Below are 27,250 nucleotides of genomic sequence, written 5' to 3'. Positions count from 1 at the left end.
TCATTGATTTTTTAATAAGATCTGGGGGATGAAATGATAGAAGAATTGCTTAGCCAACTATTGGCCTCCTACCCACCTTGGCCTCCTACCCACTATCCTACCCACCGGACACCACTGATTGCCTCCCTGCCTGGTCCCCAGAGGCGCCCTCCATGCAAACTAAGTTGAATTGGCCACATCCCCTGTTCACATACCCGAAGGACAAGCACAACGCTGATCTGGCCCTCAATGAAATCAAGTGTGACACCCCTGATCTACATCATATGCTTGGGTGCTTATTAATATAAAAATTGGGCTCAGACTTCTGAATGCTAATTTGTGCATGCACGTGAGCCTTTTTCATATTTCATTTTTAGAATAATATGTCTTTCTTTTATTGAACAAATAGAAAATTGCTACTATTGAAATGGAAATTCCATAAAACAAGCAGTAAAAGTATTAAATCATAAACTTTCATGCAATCTAAGATGCAATTAACTGCAAATATTTATACTGAATATAACTTCCAGTTTAAAAATTAGAAAAGCTTACAATAAATACAAAAATCTAATTAAATAATGTTTGCCAACTTTTGCATAGCTACTGAGTAAGTTATTTTTTTACTTTTAAGATATCTTTCTACATTTAAACTTGTGCAGTTTGATTTACCGTAATATAAAAAATCTTTATAGTTTTTTCCCTTGATTTGTCTGCATTTTTATTTTTCTTTGTGTTTGGGTTTTTTACAGTTCTTGATAACCACTCTTCTGGAGGTTCTACAAGGTAAGATTTAAATTTTGATTTGAATTCAGGAAGTTCCAGAAAAAGATAGATTCTTATTTATGTGTATTTGTGTTTAAGCAACTATGAAAAAACAGATGATGATAGCTGGCTTTCTTCAGAAGAGGAGGAACTAGGCTCCAGTCCCAAGGTAGGATTTTGTACAATGAAGACTCAAAACCTCTAACAATGAAAGACTTGTTATGATACTAATTAATACTTGTTGGGATGGAAAGAAAATATGAACTTCAATTTCGATCAGCGGTTCTCAACCTGTGGGTCGTGACCTCTTTCACAGGGGTCGCCTAAGACACGGGCGCACACTGCCCTCTTCTCTCTGACAGCCGCCTGGTTAAAAAGCCATTCCCCATGGTGTTTGTCCCTGGGGGGCTCCACAGAACATCCCAAGACCGATGCCACCACATCAGCCCTCTTCGGGACAAGCCCTCCAGAAGGACAAGGCCCCACTTGTCCCCTTCACGTTCCTCACCTTCCAGCCATGGAAAACATAGGCACGCGCATGCCCCGCACAATTACAGCCCGGAGCAGGACCAAAGCCCCTCTCCCAAGTGGCCCTTCCTCCCTTGGAGGGCTTTGGGGGGGAAGCTTCTGCAGAAGCCCGGGTGAGTGAGAACAGGTTCACACCGTTATGAAGTCTCTGAGGCTGTAATTGTATGGGGTGTGTGCGTGCACCTATGTTTTCCATGACGTGGAGCCATGCTGAGGCTCTGGGTGGCCAATGACTCCGGAGCCCATCTGCGGAGGGCCGGGTCCCCCTCGCGTTCCTCGTCTTCCCAGATGGGATCCGGAGTCATCGCCGGCCGCACAGAGCTTTGGCAAGGCTGCATGCCGTGAAAAACATAGGCACGCGCATCCCCCCTGCACAATTACAGCCTCGGAGTCTTCGTTAACGGTGGGAACTTGTTCTCACTTGCCCGGGCTTCTGCAGAAGCTTCCCTCCAAAGCCCTCCAAGGGAGGAAGGGCCAGTTGGGAGAAGGGCTTTGGTCCTGCTCCGGGCTGTAATTGCGCAGGGCATATGCTCGCCTATGTTTTCTATGGTGTGGGGCCTCAGCTGAAAGATGAAGAACGTGAGGGGAACCAGCGGGGCCTCGTCCTTCTGAAGAGAACCTGTTCTCGAAGAGGGGAAATGTGGTGGCATCTTGGGATGTTCTGCGGAGCCTCCCAGGGAAAAATGGTGCTGCCAGGTACTTTTAACCATATATTTTGGTCCTACGAATGCAGAATGCTGCAAAAAATCATAAATGCAGGCCAGTTGTTGAGTGTTTCAAATGTGATTGGAACACTCAACAAGGTGACCACAGTATGTGTATCTCTCTGTGTGTGTGTGTGTGTGTGTGTGTGTGTGAGAGAGAGAGAGAGAGAGAGAGAGAGAGAGAGAGGGTGGGAGGGAGGGAGGGAGGGAAACAGAGATGGACAGACACAATGAGAGACAGAGAGAGAGAGACAGAGAGGGGGAGGGAGGAAGGAGGAGAGAGACAGACAGAGAGACACATATAGTGAGTGATTAAGTGAGTGAGTGAGAGACAGACAGACAGACACACACACACATATACACGCAGAGTGACAGAGAGAGACACACATACAAAGAGACAGAGAGGGAGAGAGACAGAGACAGACAGATAGACACACACACACACACACAGAGTGAGTAGGAAACACACACACACAGAGTGGCAGAGATGGGGGAGGGAGGAGAGAGAGACAGTGATACAGAGAGAGAGACAGACAGACACACAGAGAGAATGACAGAGACGAGGGAGGAGGAGAGAGACAAAGAGCCACACAGAGAGAGGCAGACAGAGAAAGAAAGGAAGGAAGAAAGAAAGAAAAAGAAAGAAAGAAAGAAAGAAAGAAAGAAAGAAAGAAAGAGAAAGAAAGTGGGAGAGAGAGATGAAAGAAAAAAAGAAAAAGAACTTATGGCCACAATTGAGCCCAAAATTTTGGTTGCTAAGCAAGAGCGTTGTTAAGTGAGTTTCACCACATTTTGTGCAACTGCGCAGCGAGTTGGATGTACCGAACAATGCTCTGCTATTTCACATTGCGCATACTGTCGCAAAATGTAGCAATGTAGTTTACTCTTGTTATATTAAGACTGTTATCCATGCTACATCATGCTTCAAGACAAAATTTCATTTATTTGTAATTAGAAATAAATATTTCACAATATATAATTACATATTGTTTTTGTGATTAATCACTATGCTTTAATTATGTTCAATTTGTAGTAGTGAAAATACATCCTGCATATCAGATATTTACATTACGATTCATAACAGTAGCAAAATTACAGTTATGAAGTAGCAACGAAAATAATTTTATGGTTGGGGGTCACCACAACATGAGGAACTGTATTAAAGGGTCGCAGCATTGGGAAGGTTGAGAACCACTGATTTAGATCTTAAATTTAATGCAATACATACAGCTTGAGCCGTGGTGGTGCAGTGGTTAGACTGCAATATTGTTGGCTAATTCTGCTGATGGCCAATTGGTCACACTTTGGCAGTTTGAGTCTCACTGGCTCAAGATTGACCCAGCCTTCCATCTTTCTGAGGTCAGTAAAATGAGGACCCAGATTGTTGGGGGCAATATGCTGTCTTATACATTTATAAGTCTAGGTTTTTTTGAAAGAAGAGCAAAATGTAAAGATAGTATAGCAATGCTTGTTACAGTGACAACTTCTGTCGGCTTCAACTTTTATACTTAGAAACCAGAAAAACCAAGTTTGGCTCAGCTAATGAAAGTTCCATGGGACTTCTTGAAAAAATGTAAGTTGCTTGAACAAAATAAGTTATGATTATAGTGCTTATGTACAGAAAACATTAACTGTGTTTTAATCTCTGTGTGTGTGTTTGTATTTTGATACAGTAGATGAAAAAGATTGCACTATCCCAACAGAACCCTTAGGCAGTTCACAGCAAAATAAAGCAGATTATGAATTTGAAGAATGCAATGAATCCCTTCCTAAGCCTTTGTTCCAAGTCAAAACCTTCCCTCATTCTGTCCATTCCTCACCTGGCTCCTTTTCCAAATGTTCCCAGAGAATGTTGCATTCTAAACAGGTAATATGTTTGAATTTATCCATTGTATGTTTTTTTTTTATTTATTGTATGTTTTTATACCCACATGTGATTTTGTGAAGATAATGAAAGCAAAAATCAGTCAAAAGAAAATACTCAAAAAAATATTCAAAAAAAATTTAACCACAATAAGCAAGAATTAAATGATTCTGATAGTTCTGTGGCAAGCAAGGAGGAAGAAGAATTTGATGGGAAGAGGAAAGAAGATCAGAAAAATGAAAAAGAGGCAAAGGAAGAGGAAGAAGAAGAAGAGGAGGAGGAGGAGGAGGAGGAGGAGGAGGAGGAGGAGGAGGAGGAGGAGGAGGAGGAGGAGGAGGAGGAGGAGGAAGTGAAAGAAATGGAGGAGCACTTCAATATAGAAAGGGAGGAAGAAAACATAAAAACAATTTGGACCAAGGCAGAAGATAAGGAAGATGAATATGTTGACAAATTAGGAGGGAAAGAACATTCCAGAGAAAAGGAACATGAGAGGGAAACAAATCTGTTTAAGTGTAATGATGAAGTATGTAATGTACAAAGTGAAAAGACGCAAGATGGTACTAATATTCCTAAAGCTTTTATTTCTGGTCATTCTGAATCTTCACATTATCATACAATTACTAACAAGGTAAATAAGGAACAGCCTGAACTTTCTGTTGAAAAAGAATCTAGTCATGAAAATCAATTTCAGAAGTTAAAAAAACTCCAGGACACTGAGAATAATAATAAATTGTCATATGAGAATCAAAAACAGTTTTGCAAAACTGTTTTTTCTTTGGAGAATGTTGCAAAAACTACATTCTTTACTTTCTCAACTAACTCTCAAGAAAATGGCATGGATTCCGTTCTGGATGATATTGAAAGTCATAATTCTGGATCAGAAGCAGAACTTAGAAAAAATACAAGTACACAAGAGAATATTAGGAATCCTGATTTTGCAGGATATGGGATCCCTGGAAAAAAGGAATGTGTGGATTCAAAAAAACTGGAAGAAGCAATATATGAGCCAACAATATATAAATATAGTGAGGATGAACATCTGAAAACTTTCCAATCTGATTTGAAAGTAAGTGAACCTATTGCAAAGGCAAAGACTTCATAAATAAAAAACTGTATTTTAACAAGCTTGTTCATTAATGATATTTTAATGGCACAGGAGAAATAAAATCCATTCCAAATCATTTAGTCCCCAATCCCTGGACTGCAGCCTTTTCAAAACCTGATTGCAGGAGAAATGGGCAAGCATGTGTGTGTGAAGCTCCACTCGCACAAATGGTGGGCAAGTACGTGCACGAAGCTCCACTGGAACTAGCAGAGGGTGCTTGTGATCACACATAAGGTGGGAGTGGAACTTTGCGAGCGCAAGAACCCTCCACTCCAGGGGTGTCCACTTGCATGAGCGGAACTTCATTCACAAGTGCAATTACCAGCCGCGAGTGGAGCTTTGCATGCGAGTGCAAAGACCCTTCACTCGTGCTTGATCTCTATTTGCGTGAGGAGAGGGCATGCATGCGCTCTTATTGCACAAATGGAACTATGTGTACGCCTGCCACTCATATGCTCCTCCTCCTTCGTCAGGCCACCAAGGTGGAAAGGTTGGGGACCATTGATTTTGAACACAGAATCCAGATTAATGCATAGATTTGATAATATTCAAATGAAGCAAAAATATCCAAACTGGCTTAATAGTTCTATATACAATTCAAGATGTTGATTTTCTATGATGCCATAATTACTTATAGCTAGAATACCTACTATTTTATACTTACTTATTCATTCATTTATTCATCAAACAAAAATTACAAATTTGAACAAACAAAATGAAAAAAACCCTAAAATGCGACAGGGCCAATAGGTACCTTAGTGCACTTACACACGCCCTCCAGATTGAATAACCAGTCTTTAAGAATGGCTTCTAATTTTTTTCTCAAAATCAATTTTATAATTGCTATCTTGTCTTTTAATTGTAAATTGCTTGGAAGATGGTACATAGAAAATAAGGCATACAGATTCATACTATAACACAATTATATATATTTATAGGTTAATTTGATTAATAGTTTTTTATTGTATTGATTAATAAAATGATGGTAACAATAACCACTATTTTATTAATGGTAATAATAACTATGCATAATATATGTAACAAATAAATAATAAGTGTACATAGTGAAAATGTATAATTTATGGTCTTGGTCATTTAAAATAAATATTCAGCTTTCTAGTATTATAAAATATCACATTTTACATTATAGTGAAGATACTTCAATTCAGTGTTTCTTAAACTTTTTTCTCTCAGAACTCTTTCCCACTTTTAAAAATTATGGAGGTCCCCCAAAAAGCTTTTGTTTGGATGGACCAGATATATCAATATTTGTCATATTAAAAATTAAAATTGATGCATTCACTTTTCATGATTGTTTGATGGAATTTTAACATTGTATTTTTCAGCATAGACTGCCAAATAATTTTGATTTTTTTTTTACTCCTGGGAGAGTCTTGGAGCACCTTACTAGTGCTAGACCACTACTCTAGTTTATTACTTACAGTACATAAGTGAATATATATTCTTGGCAATATCCCAGACAGTTTATGACTCCCTGATAAAATCACGTATATTAAAATTTTAGTCATAAATTCTAAAGACTTCTTTAAAGTAATAACAGGTCGTTACAATTTCCAATTGCTATATACAATAAACACTGAATGTTGTTCTTTCTGTTAGGAGAAACCTTCAAAAGGTGAAGAAGGTGTTGAACAGGATATTGCCAATAAAAAAAAAATTGTTTGTAGGCAGTCTTCCATCTCACCAAAAGGTATAAGTTTTAGTTATATTAACTAGTCTGCAGTCACTTCTCATATTTATGCATTATAGTTTCATTAAGCTAATAGTTTAATACCTAAAATTCATGAAACCAATAATTAATTGGTTATTGCCATGAATCTTAATATAATTTAATATTATAAGATTAAAATATATAAACAAAATTGTTTCTGGAAATAGCCTATTTGTAATTAAGTTATTTATTATGAACTGGACATCTATTGGGATGCTATCGTTCTTTAAAGTGTTATATATCAGTTTTCATGCTCTGTGTTTAAAAACTTCTGTGGCTGGTTTCTGAAAATCTCTAAGGAGAAGGTTGTTTTCTGAAAACAACTTTTTTTAAAAAAAATTTGGGGGCTGACCAAAAAGATTCAATTAATTTTGCTTTCGCTTCTCAGCAATATTTCAGTAAAAGTAGTGTGCATAGCTAATGTCAGAAGGCAGCTATCAAAACTATGTAGTTATTTAAATGTAATAATTGCCCTATAATCTAGTTAACTCTTTTGTCTTGCCTTATCAAGGTGTGATACAAGAATAGGACTGAGGAATGATAAATTGGCAGAACCAATCAAACATGGGGGTGGAGGAATGAATAGCATCTGGCAATACTTTTAAATCTGAATTGCCACAATCTCAACTTTTGAATAACGAACACTGAGTATTTTGTAAACAATTTACTATTTTATTTTATAGCTAAATCCATTTTGGGTGAGGACAAAGATGAAGAGGAAAAGTATACAGAATCTCCATGGGATTCAGAAGTAAGTTTTTAAAATTTTCTGTGCTCTATGATTTAAAAACAAAAAGCTTCCATTTTAAAATCTGTTTTGATTTATTGTTTCTCATATTAATCAGTTTTAGCTTCTAGTGTTTATGGATATGTCTTTAGTTTGCTAACGATAATGTTGTTAGCATTAAATCAGAATAATTGTTTGACGCTCCAAGGAGTTTAATTTGAGTTATTTTCCACACAGTTACTTACAAGCTTTACCCATTTTGTATTTTTAAAATGGTCAGTGAGAAAAATATTTTTTCAGGGAAAATATTTTATTAATTTCAAACGTAAGACACATGCTGCTATCTCTTTGCCATCTCCATGACATTTCTTTGCTGAAATGAATTGAAACTGCCCCAGTACAAGTGTACAAGTGTGTAGAAAGTATGAATAGTGTTTAATATTGTTTAGTTGAATATCATGTCCATAGAATTAAATAAAGGAGTAGTTTTCTAATTATATGAAATATAAATTAATATGTTATAGGGCAGTGATGGCGAACCTTGTTTGGCTCCCATGCCAAAAGCGGGGGGAGTGCAGGGGGGTTGTGTGAGAATGTGCCCCCCAATGCTATGCGCATGACCACCACCTCCTGTGCGCATGCACGCGTGACCAACACACACACACACACACACACACACACTGCTTTTGGTGCGGTTTTTTCGCCCTCCCCAGGCTCCAGAAGCTTTCTAAGAGTCTGGGGAGGGCAAAAACAGCCTCCACTTCCCCCCACCGGATGCCCTTTGGAGGCCTCAGGAAATTCACTGAAGCCTCCAGAGGGCGAGGAATCCGGAGGTTCGGGAATGGTGACTTCTGGTTTGTCTGTAGGGCCGTTTTTTGCCCTTCGGAGCCTTCAGGGGGCTTCAGGAGGCATTCACGCGCTGGCCAGCTGACTTCGGCGTTCTTTTGAGACAGTTTTTCGCCCTCTGGAGGCTTCCTTGAAGCCTCCAGAATGTGAAAAACTGGCCCTACAGGAAAACCAAGTTCAGGCAATGTGTCTTTCGGTACGGCCACATGACTGTTTTTTGCCCTCTGGAGCCTTCAGGCTTCCCTGAAGGCTCCGGAGGGCAAAAACCAGCCCTACAAGTAAACAGGAAGTGACTTCCGGTTTGTCCGTAGGTGAATTTTTCACCCTCCGGAGCCTTCAGGGAAGCCTGAAGGCTCCAGAGGGCAAAAAACAGTCATGTGGCCGTACCGAAAGACACATTGCCTGAACTTGGTTTTCCTGTAGGGCCAGTTTTTCACATTCTGGAGGCTTCAAGGAAGCCTCCAGAGGGCGAAAAACTGTCTCAAAAGAACGCCGAAGTCAGCTGGCCAGCGCGTGAATGCACGATGGCCACTGACAGGCAACGCCTCATGTGCCTAAGAAATGGCTCTGTGTGCCACCTGTGGCATGCGTGCCATAGGTTCGCCATCATGGGTATAGGGTCCATAGTTGGAAATGTGTTATTATTGAAGGCTTTCTCTAATGTTCTATAGTTTTCCTTTATGAAATTGTCTTTATGCTTAAAGGCTTCTTCAGTTATAAATATATACCTTTTGTGTTTAATAAAATGTTTTTCTTGTATGAGATTCTAGTGTCTTTTCTTATATGGCACACGAGAATAGTGATAACTGATACTGAATTTTTTTGAATACTAGTAGTTCACTTTGCTTTTGGTCCGGAGTTATAACCAACTCATTCTAGGATGCATTCTTAGTTGAAGTAGGTGTGAGGTACTTCAGAAAGGAGATTTGAAATTTAGTGTATCTGAAATTCAGATTTTGTAAAGGTTTTTTTTTAAATCATTTTATTTCCAGCTAACTTTTCTACTCTAATAAATTAAAATGGGAACGGTTGCAATCCTTAATACAAATGTCTGTTCAAACATTTCAGTTGTAAGTAAATGCAAATCAACCATTTCTTAAAAGCTAAACTTATAAATTAAAATGCTTTTATGTTTTTTGTAATTAAAAGCTTTCATAATATGCTCAGAAATATCTTTCTTTTTTGTAGAAAAATAAAGATAAACAAAATGGGTATATGACTATAGTTGTACTTATGTTTCTCGTGTATGTTTCCAATAGTGTACTTCAGAAAGCCCCAGGAAGCCAACTATTAGTTCTCTACCTACATCTCCTGCCAAAACTGGAAAACATATGCACAGTATTATAGAAGAACCATTTAATGGTAAATTCATCATAAATTATCCCTTTTGTTATATCAACATACATAAATATTTTAAATGTTTTTCAGTTGTTTAGATATGGAAAGTATAATGGAATGGCTAAGGGTTGGGTGGGGGGGTTGGTGGGTGGGTTGATTTATATATATTGCCAATATATTCCCAACAAATTTCTATAACTGAGTAAGACTTTATCCTGGGTCTACCTGATTCAAGTTGTGCCTTAATGTACAGGTTATACCTATATATTTTCCTCCTACAATAACCCTATAAAATATCTAACAAAAGAATAAAAAGAAAGGTGCAGATAAGAAAAAAATAGAAAAGGAAAAACAATTAAGAAAAAGAAAGAAAAAATATAAAGAATTATCACAAGTACAAACAATTTTAGTAATTTATCATCTTCTCTTAAAATACAACAAATGATCTATTCTTCCCATATTCTATTTCTTACCTATAAACAAACATATAACACCTACCGTATTTTTCGGAGTATAAGACGCACCTTTTTCCCTCAAAAAGGGTGAAAATCTGGGTGCGTCTTTCACACTGAATACAGCATTTTTTGCCTTTTTTCCCCTAGGAAAACCAAGTTTGCAGGTTAGTACTACTTTTGTTACATGAATTTATTTAATTATTTTTACTACTACATTGTGGTATTTTATTTCATTCTTCACTGAATTATCTTTATAGCAAAATATTGCAAAAGAAAACTTGGTATGTGAATCTCCTGCTCCTGTTGTAAAAAAGGCAATCATAGAAAAGCAAAAATCAGGTAACTACATTATATGGGGCTTAAAATATTATATCATGCATATTATTACATATTTTAAATTCTAATATCATTAATTTCTTTCAGATTTAATGGAAGAACTTGGTCTGGATGAAGCAGATGATATTGAAGGTCCTCAAACACTATGCATATTTATGTATCATACATTTGAAAGTATTTAAGAACATCAGATTTTGTCATATATTACAAAAAATAGATAAATTTTGCTTATGAAACTAAACGTATCCTCTAAAAAAAAGGAATGTACTTGTACTTTTCTGTTAAACTATAGAAAATTGAATTCTTTGTACATATTTGAGATATGTACAAATAAATGTAATGGTTAGTCAAAATAGTTTCCAGTACCTATCAATGTTTTAAGAACCAAATGCTGATATACTACAGATGTAGGAATGTTTCAGCCATAGACGTTTTTGTTATTAATATTGGCAACCTAATAGATCTTTATATTACTTGATTTCAAAATACATTTGATTAACATTTGCTAAACCATTATATGTTGTTGTATTTACTGCTTTGATCTTTTTAAATATTTTTTGTTGTTAGATACATCTGACTGGGATTCTACCAGTATTTCTCTTAAAAGCACTCCATGTGTTAAACCAGATGACATGTTTATGTTGGAAGATCATGTATCTCCACAATTAATAGAAACAAATGTTACACCTGAAATCTCCGTGCTTGTGAAGAAAGTCTCAGATACTCAAAATATAATTTCTTCAAAAGGTAGTTGATGTCATTTTTAATAAAATCAAAGTTTTCTGCAGGAGCGAGGAGAATAGTTCTGATCCCAATTTAGTTAACCCTAATCTGAAACAAATAATTCATTGTTTCTTTCATTCTTCTGCTGAGAACATTCTGCCATCCCGAAATGACTCAGAATGATAGTTTATTATACTGTTTTGTTAATTACAAGGCAAGTTTGTTTTTTTCTTTTTCTGTAGAAAAGAATTCCCTTTCCTTCCTAAAGAAGATTGAAATCTAATAAAGCTGCCCATTGGCTGCAGATAGAGGATGAGATTTTTTTCCCCTCTGATATTCCATTAATAAATCCACAGGCAGTAGTAGCTGGAAGGAAAAACAGATAAAGCACTGTTGTCCTTTCCTGGGTAGAATTCTACAGTGGGTCCAGTCATTACTTTCTTCATTCCATAGTGAATAACCCAGCACCCATCAGTTTCCAAAGCTAAAATCTAGAAGAAAAATATTTATATTTGAAATCATTTTAATAAAAGTTTAAGTGCAGTTCAAGGGAACCTTGAAGCTGCTTTCCAAATCAAGTGGATTACCTCTGAAGATCCTTTAATTTTTTTCAGATGTACTAGTCAGATTTGGCATATGTTACTGGAAGATGCTTCCTCCAGTAAGCTCACCCAAAATTTTGAGAACTTTTGCTGAAGGATATACCTTTCTGTTTTCTATAGCACACTCCCACAAAAAGCCATTTTGGGCTCTTCACATCCAAAATGCTTGTGAATAAGTTTTTTTTCTGGCTTTGGCTTGTTACAGGGATACAAGGAGAAGTTTTAAAGCAATACAAAGCAAATTCCATTGTGCTTTTCCTTTGATGGAAAGATTCAACATTTGTCTTCATTTACAAATCTGTTTGTGAAGGTGAATCTGAATTGCTTTGCATGGGCCTAATGGATAACCATGTAAACATGGAAGCTGTCTAAATCAATGAAAACAGACCTTGTGCTCCATTAAGAAATAGAGAAATCAAAATTCAGGGTTTTGAATTGCTTGTACTTATTCTAAGGTATAGATTCTTTGACAGAAAAAACTGCAGTAATATATAAAATACTCCATATTAAATTGCCCTATGTTTAGAAAAGAATGGATAAAGATAGAATGAATTACAAGACCTCAGACTGAAAATGTGTATCAGGAGCTAGATACATGAAACTAAGTTGATGAAACTGTAATTTCTGCCTTTTTACATATCTATTTTTTTAGCATCCTAAAATGATATTCAGAAGTACAGTGCATTCAAAAAAATATTCAGACCCCCTTCACTTTTGTCAATTTTATTATACTGTAGCATGATTCTACAATTGTTGAAATTCATTTTTTCTCATTACTTTATCTAAAGAAAAAAACTGAAATATCACATTGGCATAAGCATTCACTTTGTATTTTGTTGAAGCACTTTTGGTAGCAATTATAGCCTATAGCCTTTTGCGATATGACACAACTAGTTTAGTACACCTGGATTGGGGGATTTTCTGCCGTTCTTCCTTGCAAACCCTCTCAAGCTTCGTCAGGTTGGCTGGTGACTCAGACAGCCATTTTCAGGTCCCTCCAGAGATGTTGAATAGGGTTCAAGTCAGAGCTCTGGCTGGGCCACTACAGGACATTCACAGAGTTATCCCTAAGTGATTCCTGTGTTTTCCCTGTGTGCTTAGGATCATTATCAGGTTGAAAGTGAAGTTTTGGCCCAGTCTGAGGTCCTGAAAACTCTGGAAAAGTTTTCATTGAAGATATCCCTGTATTTTGCTCCATTCAGCTTTCTGTTAACCCTGACCAGTCTCCCTGTCCCTGCTACTGAAAAACACCCCCACAGCATGATGCTACCACCATGCTTTACTGTTGGGATGGTATTGGGCAGTTGATGAGTAGTGCCAGTGGTGGGTTCCTGCTGGATCGCACCGGATCGCGCGCGCTCCCTTTCAGCGCTCCACCTGGCTTGCGCGCTCCCTTTCAGCGCTCCACCTGGCTTGCGCGCTCCCTTTCAGCGCTCCACCTGGCTCTCGCGCTCCCTTCCGGCGCTGAAACCGGAAGTACAGTCTTGCCCCGCCCCTGGCGAAGCAACGACGCCTGCCTGCGCTCCACCAGCTCGGCTGGGAACGGAGATGTTTCCTCAGCGGAGCGGAGCGCCTGAAAAGTCTTTTCAGGCGCTCCGCTCCGCTGAGGAAACATCTCCGTTCCCAGCCGAGCTGGTGGAGCGCAGACAGACGTCGTTGCTTCGCCAGGGCCGGGCAAAACTGTACTTCCGGTTTCAGCGCCGGAAGGGAGCGCGAGAGCCAGGTGGAGCGCTGAAAGGGAGCGCGCAAGCCAGGTGGAGCGCTGAAAGGGAGCGCGCAAGCCAGGTGGAGCGCTGAAAGGGAGCGCGCAAGCCAGGTGGAGCGCTGAAAGGGAGCGCGCGCGATCCGGTGCGATCCGGGAGGAACCCACCACTGAGTAGTGCCTAATTTCTTGCAGACATAATGTTTAGAATTGAGGCCAAACAATTCAATCTTGGTTTTATCAAACCAGAGAATCTTGTTCCTCACAGTGTGAAAATCCTTCAGTGCTTTTTTGAAAACTCCAAGTGGGTTTACATGTGTTGTGCACTGAGAGGCGTCTGTCTAGCCACTGTGCCATAAAGCCCAGATCAGTGGAGGGCTGCAGTGATGGTTGTCCATCTGGAATTCTGTCCATTTACACATAGGATCTCTGGAGCTCAGTCAGAGTAACCATTGGGTTCATGGTCACTTCTCTTCCTATCTCCCAATTGCTCAGTTTGTCCAGGGGGCCAGTTCTTGGAAAAGTCCAGGTTGTGCCAGACATCTTTTATTTGAGAATGATGGAGGCCACTGTGCTGTTAGGAACCTTCAGTGCAGCAGGAATTTTATTATAGCCTTCCCCAGATCCATGCCTTGCAATAAACCTGTCTCTGAGCTCTGCAGGCACTATGCTTTATCAGCTGTGAGGCCTTTAATAGAGAGGTATGTTCCTTTCCAAATCATGTCCAATCAGTTTAATTTACCATAGTTGACTCCAGTGAAGGTGTAGAAACATGTCAGCAACAATCAAGAGAAATGGGAGGCACCAGAGCTAATGCGTTGTTGCATTAGATCTGAATACTAATGCCAATGTGATATTTCAGTTATATCTTTTTCATAAATATACAGACATTTCTAAACTTCTGTTTTCACTTTGTCTTTATGGGATACTGAATGTAGATTAATGAGAAAAAATGAATTTCAACAACTGTAGAATCAGCTAACATAACAAAATTGATAAAAGTGCAGGTGGTCTGAATGCTTTCTGAATGTATTGTATATATGAGAAGCTTCTCATATCTTATGAATGTATACCGCCTACTCAAGGTATATGAGGACAGCATGGAACTGCAGAATTAGCAAAAATAAGTTGTAACAGATTTTAGATACATGCTAAAAGTTAATCCACCTCTATATTTTTAATGCTTTGTAAAACAAACAAATGTGAGTAGGAAATTAACAGATAAATACCACTGAGCTGTAAATAAAGGACATTATTCTTTATATGCTAGGTTCCTTTGCTATGCTAGGAATTTTTTTATTTGATAATATGCAAAATGCACCTTTACTGTGAAACAATGTTTATATACAATCTCATTTCAAGTAAAACATATCTTGGAAAATGCAAATCAACTAGTAAATTATAATAATTACAAGTATGTTATTCAACATTTTATTATAGGTCAGCAATATATTGAACACAAAACCATCAAAGAATTTAAAAGTAAAAGCAAGGTATGTATACAAAGTTCATTTAAATATTGGTATTTCTTTGTATTATGTGGCTGAAACAAATTTTAACATTTCTGAAACTAAAGACACATTTGATACTAGTTATTAAAATGTAATGAAAGAATATTAATCCTATATCATTAGCTTTTTATTCTGCAGTTATGGATTATGGAATGCTCAATGATGTATACGTAAAGTAAAAACTAAAAGCTCTGCTTTTGGGACAAAAATGGTATTAGAAGGGGTGTCTGTTTCTATTTATAAGTAGAATAATTGAGCTTTAACTCTTATTTATATGATTCCCTGTATATTAAACCATCAAGACATACTACTTCCTTACATGTTTCCTGACATACATCTTGTCACCACAGCACACAGTTTTAATTTTCTTATTCTAATATGTTTTTTCCAATCTGATTCATTATATAAAAATAAATTAATATCATTTATTATACAAATAAATATAAGATGATACTCCTGTCCTTTGTCTATCCACACCCAATTTTAATATTAAAGATTCCTTCTTGGCATGATAGATGGCCTTCCTCAGTCTTCGTATTCCAAATTCATGGACTTAATTCTTAGGCTCCTCAGCAATGGGGAATTTGTGAGAAGCCTGAGAGTGGAAGTATAGAAATTCAAATTAGGAAAGTCTTTGATGAAATGTTACCTGCTTGGAAATTATAGAAATTATTACAACCAATGAATTGTTTTTAATCAAACACACCTATTGACCTAACAGATACCTCTGGGAGCTTTATTCATAAAGATGTTCCTAGAGAGAACCTGTAGTTACCTGCCCTAAAACTACCCTACTTAAACTAGGCAGATTCTACCTTGCAGATTAAATTTTACGAGTTTCCATTGGAGCTGTTGCCATGGGGTTACTTTACTGCGCAAGTCAACGAAGTAATTCCTCCAGCAGCAGAACAATGGAACAATTGTAAAATTGGCATCTTGTAAGGTTTTTAGCAATACTATGAAATTATGTTAGATTGAGTTGTGCTTTGTTGTACTGCTAAAAGAAGTACACTGTAGGTATGAATTTGATCAATTGGAAATTAACATTTCAAATTCAAGAATTTAAACAACTTACCATATTTTTCGGAGTATAAAATGCTCTGAAGTATGAGACACACCTAGATTTTGGGGAGGAAAACAAGGGGAAAATATCTGCCTCTGCCTCCCAGCAATTTGCCTCCTTGCAACAAACAGTACAAACAATATACACCGTTTGTAGTGTTATATTTCAGACAATACTTGTACAGATGCTGTTAAAATTGATGTGCCTTCTGGAAGTATAATTATTCTCTGCTATTTAAAAGCATAGAACTTTTTAAAGCAATAGCCTGAGCCTCTTCAGATCAAGCATTTATTTTAAAAAACTTATTCATTTTGTTAAGTTGTCTAAAATAATAATAAAGTAGTTTTTAAAAAATAAGTGTAATAATTTGAACATTCTGTAGGCATTTATACTTGTTGACTTACCTCCTTGCAGCAAACAGCCTGATTAGCACAAGAAAAAAAAAATCTGCCTCCCAGCAATTTGCCACGTGGAGCAAACAGCAAGTTTTACTTTCAACTTCTCCCGATCATCAGCTGTTAGAGGCTGCAGTGATTGCTATAGCTTATTGAAGCCTCCGCAAGCCCCCATTTGCTGCAAAGAGGTAAATTGCTAGGAGGCAGAGGCCAGAAGGGCTGGTGGGTGGGTGGGTCTACATTCAGTGTATAAGACGCACCCAAATTTTCATCCTCTTTTAGGGGGGGGAGCTGCGTCTTATACTCTGAAAAATACAGTAGGTGCATTGATAGTTGAGAGCGGTACTTGAGAGAATTTTTTCTCTCACAAAGACCTGGCTGGCGTATACAACTGTCATTGCTCCTGGTTACTGTGGACATTAATTTGATATCAGCTTTGAATTTTTTTTGTCACCCATTCTCTGGAGTTTCTTTTTACCCCATCTCAAATGGGGTACCTTATTCAGTCTCAGATTAGAATTTTTATTTGAATATGTTTTCAAAGATTTGGTAGGATTATGGTCCTTTTAATCAGTAATACTGATTATGACACATGATTATGCTTGGTATTTATAGTCTATATTGGTGATAACACTTTTGTTGTACACTGGCATAACACATACAATAATACAATAGCAGAGTTGGAAGGGACCTTGGAGGTCTTCTAGTCCAACCCCTTGCCTAGGCAGGAAGCCCTATACCTTTCAGACAAATGGCTATCCAACATCTTCTTAAAGACTTCCAGTGTTGGGGCATTCACAACTTCTGGAAGCAAGCTGTTCCACTGATTAATTGTTCTAACTGTCAGGAAGTGTCTCCTCAGTTCTAAGTTTCTTCTCTCCTTGATTAGTTTCCACCCATTGCTTCTTGTTCTACCCTCAGATGCCTTGGAAAATAGTTTGACTCCCTCTTCTTTGTAGCAACCCCTGAGATATTGGAACACAGCTATCATGTTTGATAGCTAACATATTTGATATGTCATATAAAATAACATTCAAACATAAATTTAATAACATTTCTATGAGATATATGTTCAGCAGTTGCAAAATATGACTTTCATAAAATTCCAGCAGTTGGTACCACTTCTAGACAGGATTGTGTTCAGTTTGGGAGAGCCATCAGTGAGAAATTGACTGAGTTGAGAAGAGGCTACATATTATTGTATACTTCTATCCCGGAGAGGATGCCAGATATAGAATACTTATTGATTTGAAGATTATGACCTCCATAGGTAGTGGAGAATCTGAAACTGTTTTTTCTTAACTGCCCAATTAGAGGGACGCTGTTAGATAGGATTGACAAGCTATTAATTATAAATATGCCATGACAAAAAAAAGGAAAGCTATTTTAAGTTTACTTATGCTATACTGTGCTACCATGAAAGTATCCTCCAAACATTTAAATTATTTATGTAATAAAAATATATAATTGAAAAAAAGTTTTTGTAAACCAAAAATATTAAAATATTCTCAAAATCCAACCCTTTGTGACATTTAAAACACAATTTAACACACTGGTTTTTGTTTATTAATTTTTCTCTATTCATACTTGCTTGCATAAGGAAAAATGTCTGTTAAACACATCCAGCTCTGTAGAAAAATCAACACATGAAAAACAGACTGGCAAAACTGAAATTGAATATGCTGATGATGAAAATGTAACTGAAGCACTCATGCATAGCGAAGAAGCACATAATGACTGCAATCATTTTAATTCAATACATTGGGAAGAAAAATATGAAAAAATGTGGGTTGCAAATGAAAAAAAGGAAGTCAAGGCAAATTTTAAGAGTATTACAGCAGAACTAAAACAGATGTTTGGAGAAATTAAAGTTTATGAGAAAATGGGTAGCACTCCAAGCAAAGATGGTTTCTATGGTGCAGTAGAAGACATAAAAGAAACACCACTTCATCTACAAAACATAAAAATGGATATTCAAGGAAAGGGTGACATTGAAGATGTAAGATCTGCTGTTACAAAAAGGGAATTAAATACTGATGACTGGAACACAAATAAGAACCCACTGTCTAATAATGCAAATGGAACAAAAGTAAACATCAGTGAAGAAAGGAGTAACAATTCGATTATACAACTGAAAGCAAATGTAGATGGAACTAGAGCTGTAGAAAAATGTCTTGAATATTCATTGCAAAGTCATGGTGACATTACCAAAGATACAGTTTTTAAAACTATAGATGCTAATCAACCAATTACCCCTAACAATGTATACAAACATATTGGTGTAACAAAAAATCCAAGTGAAGAAACTGAATACCATTTTAATAACAGTATCAATAGTTCCAAAGGTACTGATTTTGAAATTGGAAATAAAGCAAAAAATCATAAACGAGTATGTCCCCAACTATCCAAAAAAGATCGGGATGAAGAATTAGAAGGTGATGTTGCAAGATTTAAAAATCAGGTAGGAATACTGCATTCAGCTTTCCTCGCTTTGGAGAAAGAAAAGAACCAACTGCAAAAAGAGGTAGAGAAGTACCTGCTGCTTTCATTCTTTCATCTTTCTTGCATTTCAGTCATTCTGTTCATTTCAGCTCTTCAGCACTATATTAAAAAGCCTTTATGCGTTTATCACATAGTAATGCTAATGTGAACATGGGAAGAAATTACACCTTTTTCATTTCCTTTTAATTTTAAGTACATTCAGAAATTGAAGTATGATACAACTATCATAACAAAGACTCAAAAAACCTGATTTATATAGGTGCTGCTTCATTAACAAATGAATTGGACCACTGTTATACTAATTATAAATTTGGTCCAAGATGTGAAACTGGCTTTTGAACAGGTTCTTAATTGATCTTTCCATTTCTTATCATGCTTGCCTAACACTTTTTACTCTGTGTGAAACATTTCTATCTTATATTTAGTTTCTGTAGTACATTGTTGTTGATCACTTTTTAAAATAATATCTGTTCTGTTTATAATAAACGTGTGTTTATAATTCATTTTTCGTATAACTAATATATATGATTTCCCACTATTTCTGATTAGATGATACTAATTATTAATTTGTAATGATAGTACTGAGTGATTATTTTCTTTTCTAGGGCTTTTCTGAAATATTAAAATCTGTAATAGAACAAATAATTTTATTGATATTTTTATTGCTGTTCTTAAAGCAATATTTCAATATATCACTTTTAGATTGAAGAGAAAAAAATAAAAAAGGAATTGGAATCCGAAGGAAAAAAAAATGCTAATGCTGAAATTCTGGCTGTGAATAATGATGAGAAAATAGAGCAAAAACATTCAATAAGTGAAATCCGACATATTACTGAAGAAAGTGTTTTCCCAAAAGATAAAAAGGAAGCAATTTGTCCAGGGTGAGTATAGTAATAACATTAAGTTGATTTTCGTATAAACTGATTTGACTACCGTATTTTTCAGAGTATAAGATGCACCTTTTTCCCTCAAAAAAGAGGCTGAAAATCTGGGTGCATCTTATATACTGAATATGGTATTTTTTGCCTCCCGAAACCCCACCCCCTTCACCAAAATGGCCGTGCATTAACTTTTAGGAGGCTTTCAGAGTGCTCCTGGGGGTTGGGGAAGGCAGAAATGAGCAAAAGACGGGCCATTTTATGCTCAATATTGCCCCCTCCCACCGCCAGGAGCACTCTATAAGCTGCCTAAAGGCTATCCATGTCCCTTTTTGGGGGGAAAAAAACCTGGCCTGTTTTCGCAAAAAAAATGGGCTGTTTTTGAGACGTTTGGAGAGTGCAAAAACCTTGGTGCATCTTTTACTCCAGTGTGTCTTATACTCTGAAAAATATGATAATTTTTATGCACTGTTGCAATGTACTAACTTCCTTTTAAACTTTATTGTGTTGTTTTCAGCTATTTAAGGCATACAGTATTACAAATGTAACCAAAGCATAGATTGTTATCTTAACACCGACCATTAGTTTAACTCTATGAGCATTGTTTAAAATCATTGTTTTCTCAGGTAAGAATTGTAATTATAATATGTTGCCTTAAATGTTCTACAATCAGAAAATAAGGTCACTTAAAATATTGTACCAAGCCTTTTCTTTAGTCATGACTAAACATGGCATGGTGTCATGATTAAAACTGAATTCTTTTGCTTCCAGAGTTTTTCATCCATCATTAAATTACAGTCTTTCTTCAAATTTTTAAGTAACAATTAGAAAGGTGAACACAACCTCAAGACAGGTTTGATTCCTGTCACTATTTCCACACAATTTTCTTTGCAGTGGTATCAATTTAGTTTATCATTAATACTTTATAGGATTTTTTGTTTAACTTGACATAGCCAGCAGCTCTTGGATTCCTAGGTATTTTTCCATCCAAGCATTAACTAGGATCTACTTTCCTTAGCTTCTGAGGTCAGCCAGGATCAATCAGGTGCAATATTTTATATATTTAAAATAAATATAAACAACTAAAATAACCAAAATAAAAATCATCGTACATCAAAATACTTATCTTTTGTGTGACTGAAAATACTTTGTTGATAAGTTACCAATGGGAGCAAATGTAGTAAATCTATTCTGCCTCTTTGTGCTATCAGAATAGCTGAAACAGTTTAAGTATGGGTAGTCCTCGACTTATGACCACAATTCAGCCAAAATTTTCTACTGCTAAGCGAGATAGTTGTTAAGTGAGTTTTGCCCCATTTTATGATCTTTCTTGCCACAGTTGTTAAGTGAATCACTGCAGTTGTTAAGCTAGTAGCACCATCCGACAAGCCATCTGAATTGGCTTTCCCATTGACTTTGCTTGTTAATAGGTTGCGAAAAATGATCATATGACCTTGGGACAGTGCAACTGTCGTACCATATTTTTTGGACTATAAAATGCACCGGAGTATAAGACGCACCTTAGTTTTTGGGGAGGAAAATAGGGGGTAAAAGTTCTGTCTATCAGGTATTTACTTTTATTCCCATAATACCAGAGAAGCAAGCAAACACAATAGTATAATAAAATGACACTTTTTGCCACTTTTTTTGTCTCCTCAGAGGTTGGGGAAACTCTTAATAAGCTTAACTAGATGTCTGGGCATTCAGCCAAAAGCACTTCACACCTCTAAAAATGTAACAAAACTGAATCAACAAATCAGCCCAGGTTTGCCTGAAGGAAACCATTGAGAAAACTCAGATAGCCCATAGGAAAAATCCCTGCCTTGTCCTTAAAGGGATTATCTCCAAAAGAATAGAAACTGGACAAAAGAACTACCTCTTAAAACAGTCTTCAAATCTTTTGGCTTCTCCCAGCTGGAACGGGAAATTTTTCCAATAATAGGCTGCAGTAAAAATATTCAAAGCTTTTTTTTTAAGCTTCCAAAAAGCTACATTCAGAGTATAAGATACACCCAAATTTTCAGCCTCTTTTTTGGGGGAGGGGGGGAGTGTGTCTTATACTCTGAAAAATATGGTAAATAAAAAGGTCATAAGTCACTTTTTTCAGTGGCTCTGTAACAGTCACTAAACGAACTATTGCAAATTGACACTACCTCTACTGGAGATCAGATAGGAGTTGTGAAAGTTGACAGGGTTCCATCCTGTTCATATTCTAAGACTTGTCAGAAACTTTTTTATACATTCTCCTTTTCCCAAACTAGGAAACGCACTCATTTTGCTTATTAGCATAATCACAATTAGTTCAACTCCCCACTGGTGGTGTCTGCTTGAGATATTTTCAAAATAAAAGGCCTAAGACTTGAGAGTGTAATTGGTTATCATGTATGCATTAACTATTCTGACTTTTTCTCTTCCTGGTAGTGAATGCTCTCTAATGACAGAAATCTTCCACTCTTTATAGAATGTTATGAGAGTGATGGTAACCATAAATTTGAGTCTTGGTAGTTCGGACATTATAATGGTTAAAATGCTTTTCTACAAACCAGGAGATTGAGTGCCATGCCTCCTTTAGGCATGAAAACCAGTTTGGTGACCTTGGGCCAGTCATTTTTTCTCAGCCTAATCCACTTCACAGGGTTGCTGTTGTGGGGAAATTACAAGGCAGCTGTATTAGGTATATTTTCTGCCTTGAATTTTAAATGTATACACATGGGATAAAAATCTAATAATAAAATAATAATTATCTGCCCTTCGGGACTCTTACTTGATTTTAAATATGATGTTCGTGTACTGATAACAGAAATATTTCAGTTTAAGCACAGGTGAAGACCAAAATTCCTTCGATTCACTGAGAAGCATTATGATAGATGCTTTGCGGCTTCATTTCAGATTTTTCCCAGATGCATACAGCTATATATCATTACATTGATACAATTAATGTAATGAACTTTATATGAATTATATGAACTTTATTCATATAACTTTGAATTTCTAAATCCAGTATGTATCAGAAATTAGCAATTGTGCCATTCATTGAGTCTTAGTAATATGTCTTCATTTCATTTTTATATTTTAACTTTTTCATAAATAAAATTATATTTAAAGTAGTGTTCAATTATTTATTTATTTATTTATTTTTATTTTGAAAAAATCCTCCAGTTTAAAAGCTACAAGAAAAAGTGAAATTAAAAGGCGGAATTCTAAACAGAAGGTCAGTCAACAGCTTTGTAATAATCTACATCAGCCACAAGATGAGAGCAGTTTGAGTGAAGCATCACTTGAAGAAAGGTATGGGGATCTTTTTTAGAATTCATGTAAAATTCTGTCTCATTTGGAATTAGATCAGTGGAACTCCTAGCCAAAACTTACTAAAATTCTATAAGAATTCACCCTTGAGGTGCATCCTCAGTGTCCCTGTACAGTAGCTTTGCTCTCAAATTTGCATATCAACTTTTGGATCCTAACGGAAGCCTAGACATCATACATATGCTGCAAAGAATTTCAAAAAGAGAAAACTGACTAATTTCTTAAAGGAATCATGATGGAAGTCCACTTGATAGAGGGAAGATCCAGAGATTCATAGATATCTAGGCTGCACTTCTGCTGCATCATTAAGCTCATTAGATTCAGAATGGATGATCTAGGATTAGCAGCTCTAAATTTTCAGAATTTCAGGATAAAAAATACATTAAAATCTTAATACATTTTTTATACTTATTTTCAGATATCCAGCCAAATCTGTGAATAGAAAAAATAAGGTAGGATAAAACAAGCTTGCAAAATGTTGCCATCAATTTAACTCATATTTCTAAAGCTTTAAGTGAAAAGAACAGTAAAGTCAAATCCAATTTGGATTTGACTTTAAATACTAAGATTTTTAGCAATGCTTTGGTAAGATAGATAAATTGTGAGTTCTCAGTATGCTCCTAAACTACTTCCCAAAACTATGGAATGTATAGTTTGATTAGTTACAAAATGAAAATCAGTAAGCTAAGGTTTCTTGTATCTCCACTGTAATAACACTAAAAAGTCTAAAAATAGAATAACAGAATAAATTCTCATTAGTTTTTTTTAAAATAAGCCAACTTTATCCCTCTAAATTATCTACCACAATCTCTGCCTCATTCCTAATTTTTATTGGTAAATATTTGTAACAGAGATTGTCAAGCTGATTCACAAAACCTAAATGCAATAGAATTAATACCAGAATTGATTTAAAAATGTTCTTCAATTATTTAAAAAAACAACTTCTGTCTTTGGTCCCTGGCCAATCACAGTGATATTGTCTCCATCACCTTGTCTTCAGATAAAGATAGGTACTCCCAAAACATGCAATATCCATATGTCTCCTGCTTTAAATTTAGGCATCATCACAAATCAAAACCTATTACTTTCTTGTAATAGTGATATCAAAATTATCCAGGTTGCTTGCTGTGGTCCAGGATTGAATGTAGCATATTTTCTTTGCTTTAGTCCTGAGCCTTGGGCAGAGTTCTTTTGAGCATTGTATGCAATTGTATTGTGCTTATTTGTCATTGAATGTAAGCAGTTAATAAAGAATGAAGACACATACAGTTTTGAGGGAAGAAATGAAAGATTTTGAAAAATAGAAACAATTGTTTATTTCCCTACATGTCGCTGCTCACAGATTTAAAATCAAAAATTGGAACTAGGGAGCAAGTTATGGAATTAAGAGAACATATTTTGGTAATAATATTGTAGAAATAAAGAACTATAAGTCAGTGGGGCTTTAACAGAAATTGGTGCCTTGGGGAAGCTCTGCAACAAAGTCCCCATTGACTGTTTGTTGTAAGTCCTCTGGGAAGGTCTCAAATGGTGATAACGTGTCCCCAGACACTGCTACCATCATAAATACATGCCAGTTTCCAAGCGTGTGAACTCTGATCCCATGATGATGAGGACACTGTAGAAGTTGTATGTGAAATTTCATTTTTTCAGTGTTGTCAATAACTTTGAATGGTCACTGAATGAATGGTTCTATGTCAAGGACTATCTGTTTCTGAAAATTGCTAATTAGGAAACTGTACCTGGGAACAGCAGCCATTGACATGTACCACATTATACTACTTCACTATCAAGGCAGAATTGTCAAACACAATTTAGAATGCATAAGAACATAGCTCAAATATAGAAGCTTCCACAGAAAGCAATATATTAATAGCTTTGTATACCTTGGTATAAATGATTTAAATAATAATTTATGATTAAAAGTACAGTCCTTTATGCAGACTGAGATATTGGTGGGTTCATGACTCCTGGTTGTGATATCAGGGTAGTCATAACTCTTAATATTAAATTGATGTATTAGAAATACTGCTTTGTGAGCTATCAAATCATGATTTAATGTGGCATCTAATTAAGTCAGTCTCTCCATTTGTAAAATTTTCTTAGTAGAATTTAAAGTTAATAAAAGAGAAATGAAGGACGTTTTGATTTAGAATATAATTATGTTTAATTCTACTTGTTTCATTTATAGCTTTATAGAACATTGAGTATTACTAATGATCTGGATGACTTAACTCCATCTTCAGATTCAACTACAGAGGATATTGAGTCACTTTCTTCCATTTATAAGGAAGCTATAGTGCTGATAGAAGAACTTAGTTTAGATTGTAAAGGTGAGCAAATTTGTAGTTCTTCTGTATAATATTGCCAAGAAGTATTTTTCTTACCCCTAATCTCAGTCGTGCTGGTGGTAAGATACAGCACTGTCAGATTTGAAAAACGAATCCCTTTGAAATGGAGGAAGTAGAGTTTGTGACAGGTCTTCTGGCAGTGCCAGTTCTCTGTGCATCACTTCTAGCTCTTCACCTGGAAGAACATTGTTGTATTATCTGGCAAGGTCACAAATAGTAATCCAGTTGCCAACTTGCCTCCGTTTGCCAGCTTGCTAAAGTAAGCTAATGAGCATTAGAGAAAACCTTTTTGTGCTACTTGAATTTTCCTTCCATATTTTTTTCTTTACAGATAAATATAAGGACTATATTGTGATATAATTACAGTAATTACATTACTGCAATGTAATGTAAGTAATTCAACTTAAAGAACAAAACTAATATACTCTGCTTGGATTTAAAAAAAATATTAATATGAATATATATTTGTGTGTCTTTTTTTCATCAAATTGTAATGCAAAAAACATTTTAAAAAGTGAACCCACATTGTTTCCTCAGTTATACTTTATTGATTACAAATAGTTACACAAGAAGGAAAATGGCCCAAAGAAGATATGCAACTCTGGAAGTTGAAATATGGAGCTTGTTTTCATCTTAAGCTATCTGGTTGGCCCAATCCTTTTACTAATATTGAGAATGGTGACCTGACAGATTTTCTGGAACTAACCATGCTATGACTTTTTTGGATAGCTTTTCTATGCCCTTGGGCTCTAAGGAATTCCTGAAAACAGGATTTGAATACCCTTTGCTATTGTAAAAAGATGGGTTTATCGACTTTGGGATCCTCCCGAATAACTGAAGTCCCCTACAGTTTGACTATTTAGAGAGACAGAGAGACTGGGAGAGTAGTAGAGATGGAGGAGGATGAGCCTTAACAACAAGAAATGAGGGGCTGCTTCCGATGTTTCATGCATTTCTCTCTTAACTTAAATGGATAATAACTATGTGATGATTTTTGAGAAAGATCTATATTATACTTCCGCTATGGTAGTAGCAGCAGAAGTGACCAAGCAAGTGTAATGTTTCTACTATGGTCTATAAAGGGTGATAAAGTTGGTGTTTTGCCTGCTTTTTTCTGGCTATGAGGTGATCCTATTATCAATGCCTAATCATCTCCCTGTCATAAGTTATTAACTTCCGCAAGAGTTGGAGCTCTTCAAACTTTTTGCTCTTCGTGTCCCATCCTTTCCACCCCCAAAATGTGTGACATTCCATCTCAAAATTTGCTCATGTTTCCTCCCAGAGATCATAATCCACATTTTTAGTAAGTTTACTCTAAAGCTAAGTAAACATATCCATGTATTTTTAAAAAGTAATTGGATCCTGCTTCTTTCTTTGTGACTGAGCCATTGATTATTTCTTAACTGCCATGGAAGAAAACATTTGAGTATTTTTTTAGAGGATGGTTGTCATTCTTCTTTTTAATCAAATATTGTATTGGATAAATAATGTTAACACATGATTTTTTTTTCCAAAGTAGATTCTGTAAATCTCTTGAAAGTTCAGAATATATTTCATGGATATGAACGACTAATTGAACATGAGAAGGGACGTTATATTCAATTGCTTGAAAAAGTAAAAAAATTTGAAAATCAGAGAAATGACTGGCAAAAAAATCTGGAAGACTTGAAAGAGATGAAATCTATATTGGATCATCAAAAAGTACAATATGAAAGTGAAATCACCAGTCTGAAGTAAGAACTTTTAAATAAATAGTTTATTTTGGTATAATTTCTCCCAGCACTTTTTTTGAGTTAAAGAAACATTAAAGCAAATTGAATCAATCATTTATTGTTTATTAT

General features: G+C 36.0%; 1 protein-coding gene across 5 annotated transcripts in view; it reads left to right on the top strand.

The window, feature by feature from the left end:
- Positions 1–27,250, top strand: part of ANKRD26 (ankyrin repeat domain containing 26) — a 103,743-nt gene that overhangs the window by 13,586 nt on the left and 62,907 nt on the right. For 2 of the 5 annotated variants that reach the window (XM_081958280.1, XM_081958282.1), the window contains exons 7-24: positions 729–762; positions 841–910; positions 3,486–3,546; positions 3,647–3,840; positions 6,563–6,653; positions 7,358–7,425; positions 9,507–9,609; positions 10,188–10,204; positions 10,298–10,379; positions 10,464–10,508; positions 10,944–11,123; positions 14,844–14,896; positions 17,973–18,896; positions 19,577–19,755; positions 22,912–23,040; positions 23,477–23,510; positions 25,250–25,391; positions 26,926–27,142. In XM_081958280.1, the coding sequence (XP_081814406.1) occupies positions 729–762; positions 841–910; positions 3,486–3,546; positions 3,647–3,840; positions 6,563–6,653; positions 7,358–7,425; positions 9,507–9,609; positions 10,188–10,204; positions 10,298–10,379; positions 10,464–10,508; positions 10,944–11,123; positions 14,844–14,896; positions 17,973–18,896; positions 19,577–19,755; positions 22,912–23,040; positions 23,477–23,510; positions 25,250–25,391; positions 26,926–27,142 (2,623 nt within the window). The remainder of the gene's footprint in view (positions 1–728; positions 763–840; positions 911–3,485; positions 3,547–3,646; positions 3,841–6,562; positions 6,654–7,357; positions 7,426–9,506; positions 9,610–10,187; positions 10,205–10,297; positions 10,380–10,463; positions 10,509–10,943; positions 11,124–14,843; positions 14,897–17,972; positions 18,897–19,576; positions 19,756–22,911; positions 23,041–23,476; positions 23,511–25,249; positions 25,392–26,925; positions 27,143–27,250) is intronic. The other 3 variants (XM_081958283.1, XM_081958281.1, XM_081958284.1) reach the window with 3 other exon arrangements.

This window comes from Natrix helvetica (genome assembly GCF_964273705.1).
Source record: "Natrix helvetica genome assembly, chromosome: 6".
NCBI lineage: Eukaryota > Metazoa > Chordata > Lepidosauria > Squamata > Natricidae > Natrix > Natrix helvetica.
Note: the sequence above shows the minus strand (reverse complement) of the source record. Positions and strands in the feature narration are given on the sequence as shown.